Source organism: Poromitra crassiceps (assembly GCF_964638095.1).
Source record: "Poromitra crassiceps genome assembly, chromosome: 27".
NCBI classification, from domain to species: Eukaryota; Metazoa; Chordata; class Actinopteri; order Beryciformes; family Melamphaidae; genus Poromitra; species Poromitra crassiceps.
Window position 1 is genome coordinate 11,636,800 of NC_139650.1, and position 22,731 is coordinate 11,659,530.

At 45.0% G+C, this 22,731-nt stretch overlaps 2 protein-coding genes across 6 annotated transcripts in view; both read right to left on the reverse strand.

The window, feature by feature from the left end:
- eif4g3a (eukaryotic translation initiation factor 4 gamma, 3a) overlaps window positions 1-4,326 on the reverse strand; it is a 152,281-nt gene extending 147,955 nt beyond the window's left edge. For all 3 annotated transcript variants that reach the window (XM_083662048.1, XM_083662047.1, XM_083662046.1), the window contains exon 1: window positions 3,854-4,326. In XM_083662048.1, coding sequence (XP_083518174.1) covers window positions 3,854-4,017 — 164 coding nt within the window. In that variant the 5' untranslated portion in view covers window positions 4,018-4,326. The remainder of the gene's footprint in view (window positions 1-3,853) is intronic.
- A 2,392-nt stretch (window positions 4,327-6,718) lies between these two features.
- ece1 (endothelin converting enzyme 1) overlaps window positions 6,719-22,731 on the reverse strand; it is a 98,388-nt gene continuing 82,375 nt past the window's right edge. For all 3 annotated transcript variants that reach the window (XM_083661753.1, XM_083661754.1, XM_083661752.1), the window contains 7 exons: window positions 13,412-13,489; window positions 13,209-13,312; window positions 12,805-12,915; window positions 12,398-12,465; window positions 12,054-12,244; window positions 9,086-9,181; window positions 6,719-8,448 (listed from right to left, as the gene is read on the reverse strand). In XM_083661753.1, the coding sequence (XP_083517879.1) occupies window positions 8,272-8,448; window positions 9,086-9,181; window positions 12,054-12,244; window positions 12,398-12,465; window positions 12,805-12,915; window positions 13,209-13,312; window positions 13,412-13,489 (825 nt within the window). In that variant the 3' untranslated portion in view covers window positions 6,719-8,271. The remainder of the gene's footprint in view (window positions 8,449-9,085; window positions 9,182-12,053; window positions 12,245-12,397; window positions 12,466-12,804; window positions 12,916-13,208; window positions 13,313-13,411; window positions 13,490-22,731) is intronic.

Genomic DNA, 22,731 nt, shown 5'->3' on the forward strand with positions numbered 1-22,731 from the left:
ACTGTCTCTTACAGATGTCAGTGACACAGGCTGGTTTCTTACTGTCTCTTACAGATGTCAGTGACACAGGCTGGTTTCTTACTGTCTCTTACAGATGTCAGTGACACAGGCTGGTTTCTTACTGTCTCTTACAGATGTCAGAGACACAGGCTGGTTTCTTACTGTCTCTTACAGATGTCAGTGACACAGGCTGGTTTCTTACTGTCTCTTACAGATGTCAGTGACACAGGCTGGTTTCTTACTGTCTCTTACAGATGTGTCAGAGACACAGGCTGGTTTCTTACTGTCTCTTACAGATGTCAGTGACACAGACTGGTTTCTTACTGTCTCTTACAGATGTCAGTGACACAGGCTGGTTTCTTACTGTCCCTTACAGATGTGTCAGAGACACAGGCTGGTTTCTTACTGTCTCTTACAGATGTGTCAGAGACACAGGCTGGTTTCTTACTGTCTCTTACAGATGTGTCAGAGACACAGGCTGGTTTCTTACTGTCTCTTACAGATGTCAGTGACACAGGCTGGTTTCTTACTGTCTCTTACAGATGTCAGTGACACAGGCTGGTTTCTTACTGTCTCTTACAGATGTCAGTGACACGGGCTGGTTTCTTACTGTCTCTTACAGATGTCAGTGACACAGGCTGGTTTCTTACTGTCTCTTACAGATGTGTCAGAGACACAGGCTGGTTTCTTACTGTCTCTTACAGATGTCAGTGACACAGACTGGTTTCTTACTGTCTCTTACAGATGTCACAGACACAGGCTGGTTTCTTACTGTCTCTTACAGATGTGTCAGAGACACAGGCTGGTTTCTTACTGTCCCTTACAGATGTCAGTGACACAGGCTGGTTTCTTACTGTCTCTTACAGATGTGTCAGAGACACAGGCTGGTTTCTTACTGTCTCTTACAGATGTCAGTGACACAGGCTGGTTTCTTACTGTCTCTTACAGATGTCAGTGACACAGGCTGGTTTCTTACTGTCTCTTACAGATGTCAGTGACACAGGCTGGTTTCTTACTGTCTCTTACAGATGTCAGTGACACAGGCTGGTTTCTTACTGTCTCTTACAGATGTCAGTGACACAGGCTGGTTTCTTACTGTCTCTTACAGATGTCAGACAGTGACACAGGCTGGTTTCTTACTGTCTCTTACAGATGTCAGACAGTGACACAGGCTGGTTTCTTACTGTCCCTTACAGATGTCAGACAGTGACACAGGCTGGTTTCTTACTGTCTCTTACAGATGTCAGTGACACAGGCTGGTTTCTTACTGTCTCTTACAGATGTCAGTGACACAGGCTGGCTACTTACTGTCTCTTACAGATGTGTCAGTGACACAGGCTGGTTTCTTACTGTCTCTTACAGATGTGTCAGTGACACAGGCTGGTTTCTTACTGTCTCTTACAGATGTCAGAGACACAGGCTGGTTTCTTACTGTCTCTTACAGATGTCAGTGACACAGGCTGGTTTCTTACTGTCTCTTACAGATGTCAGAGACACAGGCTGGTTTCTTACTGTCTCTTACAGATGTCAGTGACACAGGCTGGTTTCTTACTGTCTCTTACAGATGTCAGTGACACAGGCTGGTTTCTTACTGTCTCTTACAGATGTGTCAGTGACACAGGCTGGTTTCTTACTGTCTCTTACAGATGTGTCAGTGACACAGGCTGGTTTCTTACTGTCTCTTACAGATGTCAGAGACACAGGCTGGTTTCTTACTGTCTCTTACATATGTCAGAGACACAGGCTGGTTTCTTACTGACTCTTACAGATGTCAGTGACACAGGCTGGTTTCTTACTGTCTCTTACAGATGTCAGAGACACAGGCTGGTTTCTTACTGTCTCTTACAGATGTCAGTGACACAGGCTGGTTTCTTACTGTCTCTTACAGATGTGTCAGTGACACAGGCTGGTTTCTTACTGTCTCTTACAGATGTGTCAGTGACACAGGCTGGTTTCTTACTGTCTCTTACAGATGTCAGAGACACAGGCTGGTTTCTTACTGTCTCTTACAGATGTCAGTGACACAGGCTGGTTTCTTACTGTCTCTTACAGATGTCAGTGACACAGACTGGTTTCTTACTGTCTCTTACAGATGTCAGTGACACAGGCTGGTTTCTTACTGTCTCTTACAGATGTCAGTGACACAGGCTGGTTTCTTACTGTCTCTTACAGATGTCAGTGACACAGGCTGGTTTCTTACTGTCTCTTACAGATGTCAGTGACACAGGCTGGTTTCTTACTGTCTCTTACAGATGTCAGACAGTGACACAGGCTGGTTTCTTACTGTCTCTTACAGATGTCAGTGACACAGGCTGGTTTCTTACTGTCCCTTACAGATGTCAGACAGTGACACAGGCTGGCTCAGGCCGTGGGTGGCAGAAAATCAGGCTGAGACAACACACCCAAAGCTAAGCCGCAACAAAAGCCGTCACATCTCTAAAGCACATCTCTCTGCTACTAAGCAGACAGAAGTCAACCTAATCCTCTCTCACACTACTGCCACCATGCTGTCAATTAAACAGGAGGCAGGTGACATCACAACCATGGTGACTTGACTCCAGGAACTGTACTGTAGAACCATGGCATGATAATACCGCTCTACCATGGAGTGTACATTATTTCTGTAGGGGTGATTCATTCTTAAAGGTCTATCTTGGGCCAGAGACGGCCATGTTATTAAAGCGTTGTTTGGTTTAGAGGCTAACCCTAACACCCGCCGGTCTTTACAGACAGACAATTTAAAAAATAAATCCAGAGGAAGGTTAATTTACAGAAGACAAAAACACTATGATGATGCAATAGCCGCAAGCTGAATAAACTCATCAGCTGATTGTGTGCGACTTCTACGTGGTCATAGTGAGAAAGCAAACGTCACCATCTGTCAAGATGGTCATGAAACTACTAGCCACCCGCTTCCACACACACCCGGCTGTCATGTTGCGAGCTGCCTGGCCTGGCACAGACCCAGGCAGGCCTGTCACAGAGCAGCGTAGCAACCCCATTAAAAAGCTACCGTTACTCAGCTAATGTGGAATCTGAGGGGCAGGAAGTGTGTGATGGTTATCTGTAACATTAGCCCCATTACAAAGCCACAGGTCACCACCCTGTAATGGATGAAACTTGCTGTTCTGCGACGTGTCTTCTTCAGCACTGTGCTAGGCTAGCCAGGGAAGCTAGCCGGCTAGTAACTAGGCTAATGCACCTTGCTAGCAACAAAGCCGGCAATGTGGAAAGCCTGCAAGCTTGCCTGTTATAGCATCCCTATGCTATGTTACCATGTTACAGATTGGTCACTGCGATATGTCATGGTCAAAGATGTTTAATGACACATAAGTGGACACAGCGGTGTAACGTAACTATCGTAAATCGAGCTGACATTAGCGTTACGTTAACCAAAGAACTTAAATTGGTAAGCGCTGATGGCTAATTGCTCCTCTCATTGCAACATGGGGAGCGCCATATTGCTTAGCAAGACCCGCCCTACTCTGCCGCTGATTGGGTGTGATGGTTCTGTGCTGTGGTCCCATTGGCACAGGCAGGCGTTTTCAGGCCATAATGGCGGCACTGCTGTTGTCAAAAAAGAGGACAAACTTCGTCTCTTGCCTTCTATACTCTTTGCGTTAACTACGGCGCTGCCTGCAGCCGGCTTCATAAGCTAACGTTAGCATGCTAGCTAGCTAGCTAATTGTCCCTCCCCTCAACACGAAACATCACTCGTCTCATTCCCCGCATCATTCCAACCTCAATGATCATGAATAAAACAGCCAAACAGTGTTATTCTCCATGTATAAAGAAACGTGCCATGCATCATCACATCACGGGCCATGCCCGTGTCAGTGCAGGGAAAGGATACTGAGGCGGCGGAGCAGCGACAGGCTGCGGGACTTGGGGGGCTCCCGGCGGTAGAGACACGGAGGTCAGGGTAGCCCGCAGCTGGCTCGACGGAGAGGGGCCACTTCCAGGTCCGCTAACTGCGACAGCGGCGGATTTGGTGACCACTTTCGGTGGCAAACTCATCGCAAAAAATTAACAAATGAAAAAAATACCTTAATAAATACTGATACAAACAATGTCATACGCTTGCTGCATGCATAGAGCAAGCGTTGCAGATTCTTGAAGCAGGCCCCAAATCCCTCAGACGAAGTGGGATAACGAAGCTCGAATAGCAACACAAATGTATTTTTCATGGAAAGTCGCTGGTCGGATCAGCGCGGTGCTATTCATGGGGACGGTACGGGAGGTCTGCCTCCCTTGCCCGTCCGGACCGGAACCTCCGCGGATCCGGTTCGGTTCGTTTCTTCAAAGAATCTTCGCCCTCCTCCAGCAGTTTACCTTTTCTTCTCAGCAAGTCTGTTTTCTATCATCTTTTCTCACGGAGATGGGAGACTTCGTCAACATGGCGTTGCGGCCGCTTCCAGCAGTCCGGGCAGGACAGATGAATCGGCAGTTCTCGGCCAGTTACGGAGACGCTCGGCTTTTCAAAGACGGTCTATCGAAAGCATGCTTCGACACGTTTCCCCAGTGTATCGAAATTTAAATGATAGTTCGGATTGTTTTGTGCCATTTCACAATTTCAGCATGGCTGACAAAATTAACGTTTTTAATTGTAAGAATGTGTCATTTGCAACGGTGACACTGGAACAAAATAAATAAATAAATTTGTAGTAACAATTTACAAGACGTATTTTTTAGGATTAAATATATTTGACCTAAAGACTTAACAGCAGCGTGTCCTCAGTTATTTATACAATAAGGTCCATATTATATCCTGCAGTCTGCAGCAGCAGCAGCATGACTGACATTTGGGATTTATGTGTGTTTAGCGACATCTAGCGTTCATTGCTACTTTACATCAGTGGTTGTCAATGTGGGGTCCAGCCGGGGAACTCCAAGGGTCCTTGAGGGGATTCCAGGTGGCCCCCAGAATGTAGACTAATGACTGTTGATCATATCTCTCTCTACCCACAATACATAGTGGCCATTTACACCTGGCACTAACATGCGTTTTCTGTGATCAGATTGTAATCGGATAGTGCTTGACCACATTAGCCTGATTTCATTTACACCTGGCGTTAGCATGCATTTTGGGTGATCCGATTGCAATCTGATCACCCGGGTGTCCTCTCAATCTGCATACAGCTGTATGTGGATTGAGAGGACACATTGCATTTACACTTGTGTCCAGGGGTGTAGTGGTAAATACAGAGGTGGAGGTAAGCTATCCAAAGTGAGTAGTTTACCCACCTTGTTTTCCCTCATTGATTTATATAGGTGATCTGAAAATAGGTGAGTAAACTATCTGCCTCATTTCAAAAGGTGGGTAAACTGTGTTTACTCGCGTTTACCCTCCACTACGCCCCTGCTAGTCTCCAATGTGGTCACAATGCGTCCCTGACCTCCAGAGGTGGTTTGGCCGATCAGATCGCAATGCGATCTTTCATCATGTGTCTTGGGGGCCTTTACACCTGTACTTTCAAGTGCTCAAGCACTATCCGATTGCAATCTGATCACAGAAAACGCATGTTAGTGCCAGGTGTAAATGTCTCATAGTCATGGAATTCTGGACAAAATCATATAACCGGACATAAAATAAAATCTCAGATTTGGGTTCGAGACAAAATCTCATTAAATGGGGGTGGCTCTAATGTGGACTAAATAAGCGGTCTTTGCGAATCACTGCTTTACATGACTTTCCATAGATGTATGGACTTGATACATGTGTGATCTGAAGCAGTGGTTACATAGGCCAAGGCCTCTGTACAACATAGAGAGGTGTGTGTTTGTCCTTTGTACAACAAAGATAGGTGTGTGTGTGTGTGTGTGTGTGTGTGTGTGTGTGTGTGTGTGTGTGTGTGTGTGTGTGTGTGTGTGTGTGTGTACACGCACGTGTTTTTGTGTGCTTCAGGGTATAATGCAGGAATCCTGAAGTTAAAGTCAATACCTTTTGAAACCTTTTTTAAGAACTTTTCAATATATTTTAAGACCTCAACGCCACTTTCATCACATCAGCGATAGGTGTGTAAATCACAAGTTTCATCACAATACGATATATCGATTCTTTGGACAATGATACGATATTTGCTGATATCACAAAGTCTGCCACAATACAATTTTGATTAAATTCAGGGGTCTGCGATCAATGTGACGATATATGTCCATCTACACAATCAGCTACAAAATTTTATATCTCATCAAATGGTGATTAAGACTTTTTTCAGACTTTTTAAGGGCCTTAATTTTCCCTAAATTGATTCTTCAACTTGTAATACTTTTCAAGACCCCCGCAGATACCCTGTATCAGGGGTGTCAAACTCAATTTCATTCCGGGTCACATCAGCATTATGGTTGCCCTCAGAGGGCAACCATAATGTAAATCTAACACGATATAAATATAAAATCCTACTTGTTATCATATTACATAATTGCATCTGAATGGATTATTATTAGTTTTTAGTAATAACTTAATATAACTAGCTCTGAAAGCAGAATTATAGGAAAAATAGTGGTAAAACAGACAACTAGTAGCGTAGCATTATTAGATCCAATTAGAATTGTATTGAGCAAATTGTATTCTTTGCCAACACTCGTGGGCCACATAAAATGAGGTGCCGGGCCGGATTTGGCCCCCGGGCCTTGAGTTTGACACGCGTTGAGTGAAAGTTCATCCAGTTATCAGTTGAACACAATACTGTACAAAGGATTTGATGTTTTAAGATAGGTTTTACTATACAAAATAATTTGTCACAAACAAGTATGGCACAGATACATCATCCCTTACATGAGCAAATATAATATTGAATGTGAAAATGTAACGTAATGTTTGATGCTTTAACGTTTTGCACTGAACTTAATACATCCTTCATAAGTTTCTGATTGATATCAATCTTACCATTACAGAATGTCATGGCAGCAGTGTGATGCTGCTACAGCTCTCCTCCAGCCTGGAGATAAAGTCGATAATTTTTTGACCTGGAGGCTCCAGGTCAAAAAATACATCACAAGGATCACATCAAAATATAATTACATTATGAAACCGACCGAATGTTCAGTTTAATCACATCCTCCACAAAATGTTGTCATACTGTAGCATTTGTTGGCGTGTAGAAGACAAAACATTAAAAACATGTTTCTCGCTTTGACAACTCCCGTTGACTGTCACATACAAATCTGTGACCATAAATTACATCGAGTGGAGCAGAACCAAGAAGCACAGTGAAGTGTAAAAAAAACAACAACACACAGAACTGAAATACCACTTTCTGTGACAAGCAGTTTACAAAATGTGAATGACAGTGGTTTCCCCATGTTTGTTTCCAGTGTAAAAAAAAAAAGAGTTCAGAAGCTGCTGGGGAAAGCTGTTTAAACCATCAGTCTTTGCGGAGGAAGATTGGGCGAAGTCATCCTCCGTAGACGGCAGGCAACAATTTGTCCTGATGAGGAACCTGAGAAGCATTAAAGGAACACTCCGCCCATTTTCAACCAGCTTTGTATCATTAGAACATCAGTAGTATATCAGAAAACTGTGAACGGTTTTGAAGTCTGTCATTTAATTTGACAGTGATTGAGTGTTAAAGTGTGGACCAGTGACGTCACTGGTCCACACTAACTCAAATTAATAACTCATTAACTCAAATCAACTCTCAATAACTGTCAAACTAGACGCGGCCTACATCCGTCCGGAGCAGGTAGTTCTTGAGAGAGGCGGGCAGGGGCAGTCCGTGGATTTCGCTCAGGCGGTCCCTTCCTATAGCCGCCCGCACTGAACGCCTGCACAGGTCCATCAGAGGGAGGGGCTCCGGATCGAGTCCATTTATGTACCGGATTCGTATTTCACAGTGTCCCCACACGGCGCTCACTATGGGGTACACCTTCCTGCCCTTAAGTCCTCTGAACACCACCCCTAGATCATGTCTGTCCACTATGTAACCTAGTTTGACAGTTATTGAGAGTTGATTTGAGTTAATGAGTTATTAATTTGAGTTAGTGTGGACCAGTGATGTCACTGGTCCACACTTTAACACTCAATAACTGTCAAATTAAATGACAGACTTCAAAACAGTTTACAGTTTTCTGATATACTACTGATGTTCTAATGATACAAAGCTGGTTGAAAATGGGCAGTGTTCCTTTAAGTGGTAAGGCAGTTTCATTTTCAGAGTGGTTTAGCGTCTCCATTCGGGGAGACCTTGTCACGTCCTGATCCACTCCCCCAAGGTCCATTTGGCATTAAACCCCCCCCCCCCCCCAAGCAGCGTCCTGCACAGTGACGCCTCACCACAGCTCACACTTATGTTTGGGGTTCATGGGGGCGTCGGCCTTGCAGCCAAAATGCTTGGAGAACTCGTGCGAGTTGGAGACGGTGCCGATGACTCTGAATCTGGACGGACTGTGAGGATCTGTGATGACGCCCTCGTGTGAGCTCTCAGGAGTCCTGACGGAGCACCACACCTGCAAACAACGGGGTGAACAAACACACAACATGAACAACTGGGGAAAAATACATTGTCCTTATTACAGGTCTATTCATGGTTTTTACTGGATGTACTTTTGAAAAATGCCCTAAAAGTTTTTTTGTTTTTGTTTGTGGTTTGTAAGCCGTATCATTATCATCATCATCATCATCATCATCATCATCATCATCATCCATATAAAAGGGAGTAAATGGGCTCTGCCGGTGTCTCTGTTTCAATTTTTATCCCACATTGGATGAGGCCACGGCGATGCCATTTTACGTGCGGTTGGGCTGAAACTTTCAGGAAGTGCAAAGAGCACCCGTGCGGATGAACTGACAGAGCCGGATTTTTCAATTAGGTAAATGCCCTAATTACCTAATGATGTGACGTCATCAGTGACGATGTCATCCTTCCTGGCTAAGTTCAATGATGACGTCATCCGTAATGATGTCATCAGTGATGATCTCATGTGGTCACTCGAGCAATTGTGATGTCATCAGTGAGTGATGTCATCAGTGATGCAAAGTTCAGCAAATGTGCGCTGCGCATGCCAGGCGAGGCCACGCAGCAGCCGAGATACCTAGTATTTAATAACAACAATGATAGAATATGCTATAATAATTGATACAAACCTGGGCAAATCCAACAAAAAACAACTGATGGTTGGTCATTCCCAGGGCAGGCAGTGTGGCCTCCTCGCCGTTCTGTTCGATCCAGTTCACGTAAGCCTTCAAAGCAACAGACGGTCATGTTACACACAGCATTCACTGTCCTGAAATCAGCAGGACAACTGTACAGAGACATGTTAGGAGAGAAATCAGCAGGACAACTGTACAGAGACATGCTAGGAGAGAAATCAGCAGGACAACTGTACAGAGACATGTTAGGAGAGAAATCAGCAGGCCCACTCAGTTCGTCCAGTGTTTTTTTCCCTACCTAGTTAATACGCACGGCTTATGCAGGCTGCTGTACTTCAATATGATTTGCCCGTCTGCTCCCTAACCTATGACTTTTCATGACATGGAAAGAATGTGTGCATGTGAAGGAGTAACCGGAGGCTGAGCAGGCCGCTCAGAGCCACCTGTTGCCTCTCCAGGCTTCACAGTAAGGTGGTGGGCAACCTGCTTTTTCCAATACACATTATGGATGTGCCCCACAACAGCACAAAGCACTCCACTCATGTGGTGGACGGAGGTCAGATCTGTGTGAGGAGGTTTCCCACCTTGTAAACATTTGATGTCACACTGTTGCCTTGGGGAACATAACAGTCAATGTTTTGACTTTCTCCACGGTTGCCACAGGTCTGGAAAGTACTTAATAATATTAATATTAATATTAATATTAATATTAATATTAATAATATACTTGAATAATATTCAAGGAGTTGAAAAGGCTTGGATTTATAAAGAGGTCCTGCTTGAATTTAGCGTACCGGAATCTCTGAGTTTGAGCCTCATGCACTCAGTCATCTCAAAATTCACATATGATACCATTTTGATACATCTGGAGCACTGGGCCAAGCATACCCCCTTTTTTTCTGATTTCCCCCCATTTTCTCCCCAATTGTAATTGTCCAATTTCCCCCCCTGCTGCCCCGGTCGCTGCTCCACCCCCTCTGCCGATCTGCGGAGAGCCGTAGACCAGCAGCATGCTTCCTCCAACACATGCGCAGTTGCCAGCCGCTTCTTTTCACCTGACAGCGGGGAGCTTCACCGGCAGGACGTAGCACGTGGGAGGATCACGCTATTCCCACCAGTTCCCTTCCACCCCGAACAGGCGCCCCCGACCGACCAGAGGAGGCGCTAGTGCAGTGACCAGGACACATACCCTCAATCCGGCTTCCCACCCGCAGACACAGCCAATCGTGCCTGTATGGACGCCCGACCAAGCCGGAGGAAACACGGGGACGCGAACCTGCGACCCTCGTGTTGGTAGGCAGGGAATCTCCCGCTACACGACCCGGACGCCCGCTAAGCATACCCTTTCTTCATACAGTATCACCCTCCGCGGCGGCTACAAGCATACAGCAATCCCCCCCCCCCCCGATTGTTTATCCCATTTTTATCCCCCATTAGTGCTAACGTAATTTATTTATCCTGGTTGCTGCTCCACCCTCTGCCGATCTGGGGAGAGCCGAAACTGGCTCCATGCTTCCTCCGAGACATGGGCAGTTAGCCAGCCGCTTCTTTTCACCTGACAGAGGAAGCTTCACCGGTAGGACATAGCACGTGGGAGGTTCACGCTATTCCAACCAGTTCCCCTCCCTCCGAACAGGCGCCCTTAACGACCAGAGGAGGAACCACATTAGCAACCAGGATATTGCATGTTTTGGTGAAGGGGGTTCCTATATGAAGGAAACCCCCGGGAGGCACGGGGAGAACATGCAAACTCCACACAGAAAGGCCCTTTTTGACGACCCCACCCGGGCGGTGGGCACTCGAGGACATGCGGACGGGCACGCACTCCTTCAGCGTTCACATCGTCCCAGGTGGGAATCGAACCCAGGACCTTCGACCTGTGAGGCGACAGCGCTTACCACTGCACCAGCGTACCCCCCGCATACAGCAATTTTCTGAACGATACACTGTCATTGGCTGTTGTGCCCTCTCCTAGGCATGCTTGGCTCAGATATGCGGCTGCCGGTCACCTCGGTAACCCACATTGTTTTAACACGTATTACCTATGTCACAAATACACTCGTGAACATCTCTGTGAATTATTGGCTCCTCGTCATTTTGTAATAATTTGTCCTTGAAAAGTCCTTGAAATGTCTCATTACAAAAGAATGGCAACCCTGGATTAAACTGCACTCTTGCACAACAAGCATTGAGCTGTTTCTCTCAACCCTGCTGATTCCTCACGCAGGAAGCTATTTTCCACGTAGGAAAATAAAAACACAACTGTAGAAATGGAGTGTTCAAGGCTAGCTACTAGGGGTGTCACGATACACTAATTTCACGATACGATACGATACACGATATTGGGTTCACGATAACGATACGATACGATATTTTAACAATATTCTTTTTAACAAAAGTAAATAATGTTTATGTATTTATTTATCATTTATTTAACCATGTGAGTCCCGTTGAAATCGAAACCTCTTTTCAAGGGAGCCCTGGGAAAATACTGGAAAAATAGACTTTCATTTGAAATACACAAAATACAAAACAAATGCTGTTTTTGGAAATTGTTATTATAATAACTATAAAACAACATGGAAGATAATGCTTCTCTTGCAATAGAATGTGTCACACTGTCACAAACTAAATGTTTGTTGCATGGTGAAAGAAAAATAAAGTATACAATCTATTTCTTAAATAACTCATGCTCAATGGTCCCTAAACTTATGTAATCTTATGTACCCCTTGAGCTGTTTTGCCATGCCAGTAGTAATCTACCCCCTCACTCATGCGTGTTGATTTTGCTAAATTTGTTCTATTATTATTCAGGAGCAAAAAATAAATAAATAAAAATTACGATATCATTTTTTTCTGACGATACGCATATCGTGACGTTTCGATATCGCGATATATCGTTCGACGAAATATCGTGACACCCCTACTAGCTACAGTACTACAGTATAGTAGCTATTGAGACCTTGTATGCCGCTTTCAGTCCACCGTTGTCCGCGATGTTCTCTCCCAGGGTGTGTTTTCCATTCAGAGGCTCTTTGTTGACGCTGTAGTTGCTGTACTGCTCCACCATGCACTGGGTCTGCTTCTTAAACGCCTCCACAGACGAGTTCTTCCACCAGGAACGCAGGTTCCCATCCTTGTCATATTCCCTCCCTTTCACACGAGAGAGAGAGTGACACGTTACTGAAGAGTGACACGTTACTGAAGAGTGACACGTTACTGAACTCTTCATATTTTCACTATCGTCATAGGAGGAAAAGGGAAAAGTGATTTGTTATTCTATGGTTTGAAAACCTATTTACCGACCTTGGTCATCAAAAGCATGAGTGAGTTCATGTCCCATGACTACACCGATTCCACCAAAATTAAGAGCTCTGGAAGACACAAAGAAAAACATTAGAAATGTTAAGCATAGCATTCCATTATATCATAGATAACAGATTGAACACTTTTGCGTATAGACAGTGAGTCAGTTAAGATGAAACATGTCTAAGACATGAACAAGCGATCAAAGTGTGTCTACTTCAAAAACAGCTGGTCAAGTCATTGCACAGTATATACAAACACTGAAGAACCAAATTAACATGATTTTCCAAACTTGGAAAGTGGCTGAAAAACGGCACAACATGGGAGACATACTTAGGCCAGGCACGGCTGTAGAACATGGGAGACATACTTAGGCCAGGCACGGCTGTAGAACATGGGAGACATACTTAGGCCAGGCACGGCTGTAGAACGGAGCCTGAAGAATCCCTGCCGGCAAAACCATCTCATTCTTGGTAGGGTTGTAATATGCGTTCACAGTGGGAGGAGTCATGCTCCACCTGTCAAAACAACCAAGCAGAAAAGCGCCATGTGAGGCTGACATCCTGACATCAGGGTCACAACAATGAATTCTCCCCGCTCCGCTGTGCCAGGCTGCCTACAGATCAGTTTGGAGGCCCTGGGAACCTCAATCTCCTGCTCTGCTCCCACCTCAACTTCTAGTCTAATTAGCGGCGAGAAGCTGGTTGCTTGTGGATGGCAGCAGTATTCCCATTAAGTCAGCATAATCATGGGAATTTGTCCCCATCTGAGCAAACAACCTCCTGTCCGGCCAGAGGGGGCGCTCACTCACTGGTTTCTGTTTGGGATTTTCCTCAGCTGGTCCGCGGTCACTCTGGCCGAGAAGTTGTAGTACTGCATGACGTTTTGGAAGTAAAGGTCCGACACCACCTCGAACTGCCAGAGAGGGGGCGCAAGAATCACGTTCAGGCGTCTTAACGAGATGCACTTAGCCAGCATGCTGAGGAGGAATGAGACGAGCAGGTGTTTACCTACATCATTGAACACTTTGTCAAGCTTCGAGCTGTTCATGATGAACTGCGGATATCCCACCATGTTGTATATTGCGTCCGCCTGCGAGGGATGAGATCAACAAAGTGTACAGACACGTTAGCACGCCAGATGGCGCTGCAGAGTCGTCGTATTCCTCAGCCGCTACAAAGCAGTTTACTGGAACTCACTTCAGCTCTATACAGTTAATGTGGAGGGGGGGACGGGTAAGACATTCAAAGCAACCCAGCGACGCGGGAAGTGGGGGTGCTTAGGGTGCTGCAGCACCCTCTGCTGTTGTGTAATGGAATTGCAATGTCAATAAAAAAAAAATATATATATACATGATTAAAATGTGTTTTATATGCTTTATACTGCGATATTTAGGGTTTAGTTGAAGACTATGAGCAAAGCGAAGAGGGTGGAGATGTTATTTTTGATGTTTGGTTTATAATAATAAGATAATAAAATATAACTAGAACGGGCTGAAGCAAATTTGATTGTGCTTGCTCCCCCGTGATGCTCCGCCCCCCTTGCACCGCCCCTGCCTTAGACCCCGCCCTCCCATCCACTATCAATACAGCCCCAATCGGCAATGTGTAGCTAGGACGTGTTTAGACCGTTGCAAGGGTGTATTAACTGGATGCTATGGTGTTTTCGGCTCATCGGTATAGGGCGTTCGTAGATCGTTGCTAGGGTGTACTAAGTAGTTGTGGGCGGGAAATGGGCGGGCCTTTGTGAGTACAAGCGGGAGGAGCCAAGGAAACCAGGGCAGAAAGAATTTTGATCGTAGAAGCTATCGTTCCAAACTTACAAACCAAAACGTAAAGAGGGCAGCTATAGCGCCACCGTGAGGTCAATTGGTATAATTTTTTAGGCCAGATTAGAAGAGTACTCTATGAACCTATGTACCCAATTTGGGAACAGTCGCTCTTACAGTTTGTGAGATACAGCTACTGAATGCTGCTATAGCGCCCCCTATAGGCGAAATGACACCATTTTATTTTTATCAGCTCAGAGTACATATGTGCATACCTGGACCAAGTTTGGTTCAGATCGGACAATGTGGTCCAGAGTTATGGCGGTTTTTGTGAAGTAGGCCCCACCCACCCCCGCCCCCTACAGGCCAAATGACACTTTCTTTTGTGAAATCAGCTCAGAAGTGTCAAGTGTCAATACAAGAAGGAAGGCTGGCCATAATTCCAATGAATCAGCACTTCCTGCCGCCCTTCAAATTAAAACTATTTAGAAGGGACAGGTTCTGAATGCTGCTATAGCGCCCCCTAGAGGCGAAATTACAAAATATTTCTCCTATAGGCTCAGAGTACATCCTTCCACACCTGGACCAAGTTTGGTTCGCATCGGACGATCTTTGTGAAATAGGCCCCACCCACAGAACTTTGGAGGTCGATTATATCGCAACGGTGCAGAATTTCAAAAATACGCAAAATAAGTTTTGTGCGGGACAGTCCACACACGCTCTGTGATGTGGTTTGGTGAAGATCGGGCAAAATTTGAAGGAGAAATAGCGAAAAAACGCTTTTCGACAAAATTCAAAATGGCGGAAAATCTAGTTAGACGGAAATGGGCGGGGCCTATATCAGCAGATGCGGAATGACCCAAGGAATCCAGGGGAAAAAGAATTTTGAATGTAGCCCTTACGGTTCAAAAGTTATGGACCAAAACGTAAGGACGGCTGTTATAGCGCCACCATCTGGTCAAATACTAAAATTTTCCCGCACAGAGTAAAAGGTGACTCTGTAAACCTACCTACAAAGTTTGGTAATAGCAGGTCATACGGTGTCTGAGCTAGAGCTAATTTAATGCCAACGATTTCGAAACCCCATTCAAGTGAATGGGAAAAAAAATCGTACGTTAACGCCAATATCGCGAAAACCGGCGAACGAAACCCTTAGCAATCCAAATGCACACGATTCCTCAATGAGCCGCACGTTTTGATGTCTCCCATGTCTGTGTAGTGTGAAAACTGTAGGAGAAATGGCGAAGCAAACTTTTGGATAGAAGAAAAATAATAATAAAAATAACTAGAACGGGCTAAATTTGCTGAAGCAAATTTGATTGTGCTTGCTCCCGCGTGACGCTCCGCCCCCCTTGCACCGCCCCTGCCTTAGACCCCGCCCTCCCATCCAGTATCAATACAGCCCCAATCGGCAATGTGTAGCTAGGACGTGTTTAGGCCGTTGCAAGGGTGTATTAACTGGATGCTATGGTGTTACAGGTACTGAATGCTGCTATAGCGCCCCCAAGAGGCGAAATGACACAATATTTGTCCTATAGGCTCAGAGTACATCCGTTCACACCTGTACCAAGTTTGGTTAGCATCGGACGATCTTTGTGAAATAGGCCCCACCCACAGAACTTTGGAGGTCGATTATATCGCAACGGTGCGGAATTTAAAAAAAACGCAAAATAAGTTTTGTGCGGGACAGTCCACACACGCTCTGTGATGTGGTTTGGTGAAGATCGGGCAACATTTGAAGGAGAAATAGCGAAAAAACACTTTTCAACAAAATTCAAAATGGCGGAAAATCTAGTTAGACGGAAATGGGCGGGGCCTATATCAGCAGATGCGGAATGACCCAAGGAATCCAGGGAAACAAGAATTTTGAATGTAGCCCTTACGGTTCAAAAGTTATGGACCAACACGTAAGGATGGCTGTTATAGCGCCCCCTAGAGGCGAAATGACACAATAGTTGTCCTATAGGCTCAGAGTACATCCGTCCACACCTGTACCAAGTTTGGTTAGCATCGGACGATCTTTGTGAAATAGGCCCCACCCACAGAAATTTGGAGGTCGATTATATCGCAACGGTGCGGAATTTCAAAAAAACGCAAAATAAGTTTTGTGCGGGACAGTCCACACACGCTCTGTGATGTGGTTTGGTGAAGATCGGGCAAAATTTGAAGGAGAAATAGCGAAAAAACGCTTTTCGACAAAATTCAAAATGGCGGAAAATCTAGTTAGACGGAAATGGGCGGGGCCTATATCAGCAGATGCGGAATAACCCAAGGAATCCAGGGAAAAAATAATTTTGAATGTAGCCCTTACAGTTCAAAAGTTATGGACCAAAACGTAAGGACGGCTGTTATAGCGCCACCATCTGGTCAAATACTACAATTTTCCCGCACAGAGTAAAAGGTGACTCTGTAAACCTACCTACAAAGTTTGGTAATAGCAGGTCATACGGTGTCTGAGCTAGAGCTAATTTAATGCCAACGATTTCGAAACCCCATTCAAGTGAATGGGGAAAAAAATCGTACGTTAACGCCAATATCGCGAAAACCGGCGAACGAAACCCTTAGCAATCCAAATGCACACGATTCCTCAATGAGCCGCACGTTTTGATGTCTCCCATGTCTGTGTAGTGTGAAAACTGTAGGAGAAATGGTGAAGCAAACTTTTGGATAGAAGAAAAATAATAATAAAAAGAAAAAGAATAAGTATGAGAGATTCTAAGATTGTGCTTGCCTATCTGCAAGCACAATAACTAGAACGGGCTAAATTTGCTGAAGCAAATTTGATTGTGCTTGCTCCCCCGTGATGCTCCGCCCCCCTTGCACCGCCCCTGCCTTAGACCCCGCCCTCCCATCCACTATCAATACAGCCCCAATCGGCAATGTGTAGCTAGGACGTGTTTAGGCCGTTGCAAGGGTGTATTAACTGGATGGTATGGTGTGTTCGGCTCATCGGTATAGGGCATTCGTAGATCGGTGCTAGGGTGTACTAAGTAGTTGTGGGCGGGAAATGGGCGGGCCTTTGTGAGTACAAGCGGGAGGAGCCAAGGAAACCAGGGCAGAAAGAATTTTGATCGTAGAAGCTATGGTTCCAAACTTACAAACCAAAACGTAAAGAGGGCAGCTATAGCGCCACCGTGAGGTCAATTGGTATAATTTTTTAGGCCAGATTAGAAGAGTACTCTATGAACCTATGTACCCAATTTGGGAACAGTCGCTCTTACAGTTTGTGAGATACAGCTACTGAATGCTGCTATAGCGCCCCCTATAGGCGAAATGACACAATTTTATTTTTATCAGCTCAGAGTACATATGTGCATACCTGGACCAAGTTTGGTTCGGATCGGACAATGTGGTCCGGAGTTATGGTGGTTTTTGTGAAGTAGGCCCCACCCACCCCCGCCCCCTACAGGCCAAATGACACTTTCTTTTCTGAAATCAGCTCAGAAGTGTCAAGTGTCATACAAGAAAGAAGGCTGGCCATAATTCCAATGAATCAGCACTTCCTGCCGCCCTTCAAAATAAACTAATTTAGAAGGTACAGGTACTGAATGCTGCTATAGCGCCCCCTAGAGGCGAAATGACAAAATATTTGTCCTATAGGCTCAGAGTACATCCGTCCACACCTGTACCAAGTTTGGTTAGCATCGGACGATCTTTGTGAAATAGGCCCCACCCACAGAACTTTGGAGGTCGATTATATCGCAACGGTGCAGAATTTCAAAAAAACGCAAAATAAGTTTTGTGCGGGACAGTCCACACACGCTCTGTGATGTGGTTTGGTGAAGATCGGGCAAAATTTGAAGGAGAAATAGCGAAAAAACGCTTTTCGACAAAATTCAAAATGGCGGAAAATCTAGTTAGACGGAAATGGGCGGGGCCTATATCAGCAGATGCGGAATGACCCAAGGAATCCAGGGAAAAAATAATTTTGAATGTAGACCTTACGGTTCAAAAGTTATGGACCAAAACGTAAGGATGGCTGTTATAGCGCCACCATCTGGTCAAATACTAAAATTTTCCCGCACAGAGTAAAAGGTGACTCTGTAAACCTACCTACAAAGTTTGGTAATAGCAGATCATAAGGTGTCTGAGCTAGAGCTAATTTAATGCCAACGATTTCGAAACCCCATTCAAGTGAATGGGAAAAAAAATCGTACGTTAACGCGAATATCGCGAAAACCGGCGAACGAAACCCTTAGCAATCCAAATGCACACGATTCCTCAATGAGCCGCACATTTTGATGTCTCTCATGTCTGTGTAGTGTGAAAACTGTAGGAGAAATGGCGAACACAACTTTTGACCAGAAGAAAACAGAATAAAGAATAAAGATAAAGAAGTATGAGAGATTCTAAGATTGTGCTTGCCTATCTGCAAGCACAATAATAATAATAAGTATGAGAGATTCTAAGATTGTGCTTGCCTATTTCGTTCAGTATCTTAGGCTACCATGTTTCCTTTACCTGCTGCCTGGCCCTGGCTGGCCTGCTGGCACTGGCACCAGTGACCTCCACCTATACTAAATGAACACCTTTTTCTTTGCTTTTTTTCCATTTGTGCACTTACACTTTAAAAGTTCTCATCTGTAATGGTTCCTACACATTTTCTATTACAAAAACTATTTATTTTCCTGACCTTGATTTTGTTCATATTACCCCTGCTAACTGGCCTCGTTCAGTTACTTTTCCACCCCGAGTCCAACGCCGCCATCCGTGAGTCTCTATGAGTTACGGTTGTAGAGATACGTTGCTGTAGCGCCCCCCATAGGCAAACAATAGCGCCCCCTACAGGCCAAATGACACTTTCTTTTCTGAAATCAGCTCAGAAGTGTCAAGTGTCAATAGAGGAAGGCTGGCCATAATTCCAATGAATCCGCATTTCCTGCCGCCCTTCAAAATAAAACAATTTAGAAGGGACAGGCACTATAGCGCCCCCTAAAGGCGAAATGACAAAATATTTGTGCTATAGGCTCAGAGTACATCTGTCCACACCTGTACCAAGTTTGGTTCGCATCGGACGATCTTTGTGAAATAGGCCCCACCCACAGAACTTTGGAAGTCGATTATATCGCAACGGTGCGGAATTTCAAAAATACGCAAAATAAGTTTTGTGCGGGACAGTCCACACACGCTCTGTGATGTGGTTTGGTGAAGATCGGGCAAAATTTGAAGGAGAAATAGCGAAAAAACGCTTTTGGACAAAATTCAAAATGGCGGAAAATCTAGTTAGACGGAAATGGGCGGGGCCTATATCAGCAGATGCGGAATGACCCAAGGAATCCAGGGAAAAAAGAATTTTGAATGTAGCCCTTACGGTTCAAAAGTTATGGACCAAAACGTAAGGACGGCTGTTATAGCGCCACCTTCTGGTCAAATAGTGGAATTTTCCCGCACAGAGTAAAAGGTGACTCTGTAAACCTACCTACAAAGTTTGGTAATAGCAGGTCATACGGTGTCTGAGCTAGAGCTAATTTAATGCCAACGATTTCGAAACCCCATTCAAGTGAATGGGAAAAAAAATCGTACGTTAACGCCAATATCGCGAAAACCGGCGAACAAAACCCTTAGCAATCCAAATGCACACGATTCCTCAATGAGCCGCACGTTTTGATGTCTTCCATGTCTGTGTAGTGTGAAAACTGTAGGAGAAATGGCGCAGCAAACTTTTGGATAGAAGAAAAATAATAATAACTAGAACGGGCTAAATTTGCTGAAGCAAATTTGATTGTGCTTGCTCCCCCGTGACGCTCCGCCCCCCTTGCACCGCCCCTGCCTTAGACCCCGCCCTCCCATCCAGTATCAATACAGCCCCAATCGGCAATGTGTAGCTAGGACGTGTTTAGGCCGTTGCAAGGGTGTATTAACTGGATGCTATGGTGTTACAGGTACTGAATGCTGCTATAGCACCCCCTAGAGGCGAAATGACACAATATTTGTCCTATAGGCTCAGAGTACATCCGTCCACACCTGTACCAAGTTTGGTTAGCATCGGACGATCTTTGTGAAATAGGCCCCACCCACAGAACTTTGGAGGTCGATTATATCGCAACGGTGCGGAATTTCAAAAAAACGCAAAATAAGTTTTGTGCGGGACAGTCCACACACGCTCTGTGATGTGGTTTGGTGAAGATCGGGCAAAATTTGAAGGAGAAATAGCGAAAAAACGCTTTTCGACAAAATTCAAAATGGTGGAAAATCTAGTTAGACGGAAATGGGCGGGGCCTATATCAGCAGATGCGGAATGACCCAAGGAATCCAGGGAAAAAAGAATTTTGAATGTAGCCCTTACGGTTCAAAAGTTATGGACCAAAACGTAAGGACGGCTGTTATAGCGCCACCATCTGGTCAACTAGTGTAATTTTCCCGCACAGAGTAAAAGGTGACTCTGTAAACCTACCTACAAAGTTTGGTAATAGCAGGTCATACGGTGTCTGAGCTAGAGCTAATTTAATGCCAACGATTTCGAAACCCCATTCAAGTGAATGGGGAAAAAAATCGTACGTTAACGCCAATATCGCGAAAACCGGCGAACGAAACCCTTAGCAATCCAAATGCACACGATTCCTCAATGAGCCGCACGTTTTGATGTCTCCCATGTCTGTGTAGTGTGAAAACTGTAGGAGAAATGGTGAAGCAAACTTTTGGATAGAAGAAAAATAATAAAAAGAACTAGAACGGGCTAAATTTGCTGAAGCAAATTTGATTGTGCTTGCTCCCGCGTGACGCTCCGCCCCCCTTGCACCGCCCCTGCCTTAGACCCCGCCCTCCCATCCAGTATCAATACAGCCCCAATCGGCAATGTGTAGCTAGGACGTGTTTAGGCCGTTGCAAGGGTGTATTAACTGGATGCTATGGTGTTTTCGGCTCATTATTATGCTGCTATAGCGCCCCCTAGAGGCGAAATGACACAATATTTGTCCTATAGGCTCAGAGTACATCCGTCCACACCTGTACCAAGTTTGGTTAGCATCGGACGATCTTTGTGAAATAGGCCCCACCCACAGAACTTTGGAAGTCGATTATATCGCAACGGTGCAGAATTAAAAAAAAACGCAAAATAAGTTTTGTGCGGGACAGTCCACACACGCTCTGTGATGTGGTTTGGTGAAGATCGGGCAATATTTGAAGGAGAAATAGCGAAAAAACGCTTTTGGACAAAATTCAAAATGGCGGAAAATCTAGTTAGACGGAAATGGGCGGGGCCTATATCAGCAGATGCGGAATGGCCCAAGGAATCCAGGGAAAAAAGAATTTTGAATGTAGCCCTTACGGTTCAAAAGTTATGGACCAAAACGTAAGGACGGCTGTTATAGCGCCACCATCTGGTCAAATAGTGTAATTTTCGAGCACATAGTAAAAGGTGACTCTGTAAACCTACCTACAAAGTTTAGTAATGGTAGGTCATACGGTGTCTGAGCTAGAGCTAATTTAATGCCAACGATTTCGAAACCCTATTCAAGTGAATGGGAAAAAAAATCGTACGTTAACGCGAATATCGCGAAAACCGGCGAACGAAACCCTTAGCAATCCAAATGCACACGATTCCTCAATGAGCCGCACGTTTTGATGTCTCTCATGTCTGTGTAGTGTGAAAACTGTAGGAGAAATGGCGAACACAACTTTTGACCAGAAGAAAACAGAATAAAGAATAAAGATAAAGAAGTATGAGAGATTCTAAGATTGTGCTTGCCTATCTGCAAGCACAATAATAAAGAACTAGAACGGGCTAAATTTGCTGAAGCAAATTTGATTGTGCTTGCTCCCCCGTGACGCTCCGCCCCCCTTGCACCGCCCCTGCCTTAGACCCCGCCCTCCCATCCACTATCAATACAGCCCCAATCGGCAATGTGTAGCTAGGACGTGTTTAGGCCGTTGCATGGGTGTATTAACTGGATGCTATGGTGTTTTCGGCTCATCGGTATAGGGCATTCGTAGATCGTTGCTAGGGTGTACTAAGTAGTTGTGGGCGGGAAATGGGCGGGCCTTTGTGAGTACAAGCGGGAGGAGCCAAGGAAACCAGGGCAGAAAGAATTTTGATCGTAGAAGCTATGGTTCCAAACTTACAAACCAAAACGTAAAGAGGGCAGCTATAGCGCCACCGTGAGGTCAATTGGTATCATTTTTTAGGCCAGATTAGAAGAGTACTCTATGAACCTATGTACCCAATTTGGGAACAGTCGCTCTTACAGTTTGTGAGATCCAGCTACTGAATGCTGCTATAGCGCCCCCTATAGGCGAAATGACACCATTTTATTTTTATCAGCTCAGAGTACATATGTGCATACCTGGACCAAGTTTGGTTCGGATCGGACAACGTGGTCCAGAGTTATGGCGGTTTTTGTGAAGTAGGCCCCACCCACCCCCGCCCCCTACAGGCCAAATGACACTTTCTTTTGTGAAATCAGCTCAGAAGTGTCAAGTGTCATACAAGAAGGAAGGCTGGCCATAATTCCAATGAATCAGCACTTCCTGCCGCCCTTCAAAATAAAACAATTTAGAAGGGACAGGTTCTGAATGCTGCTATAGCGCCCCCTAGAGGCGAAATGACAAAATATTTCTCCTATAGGCT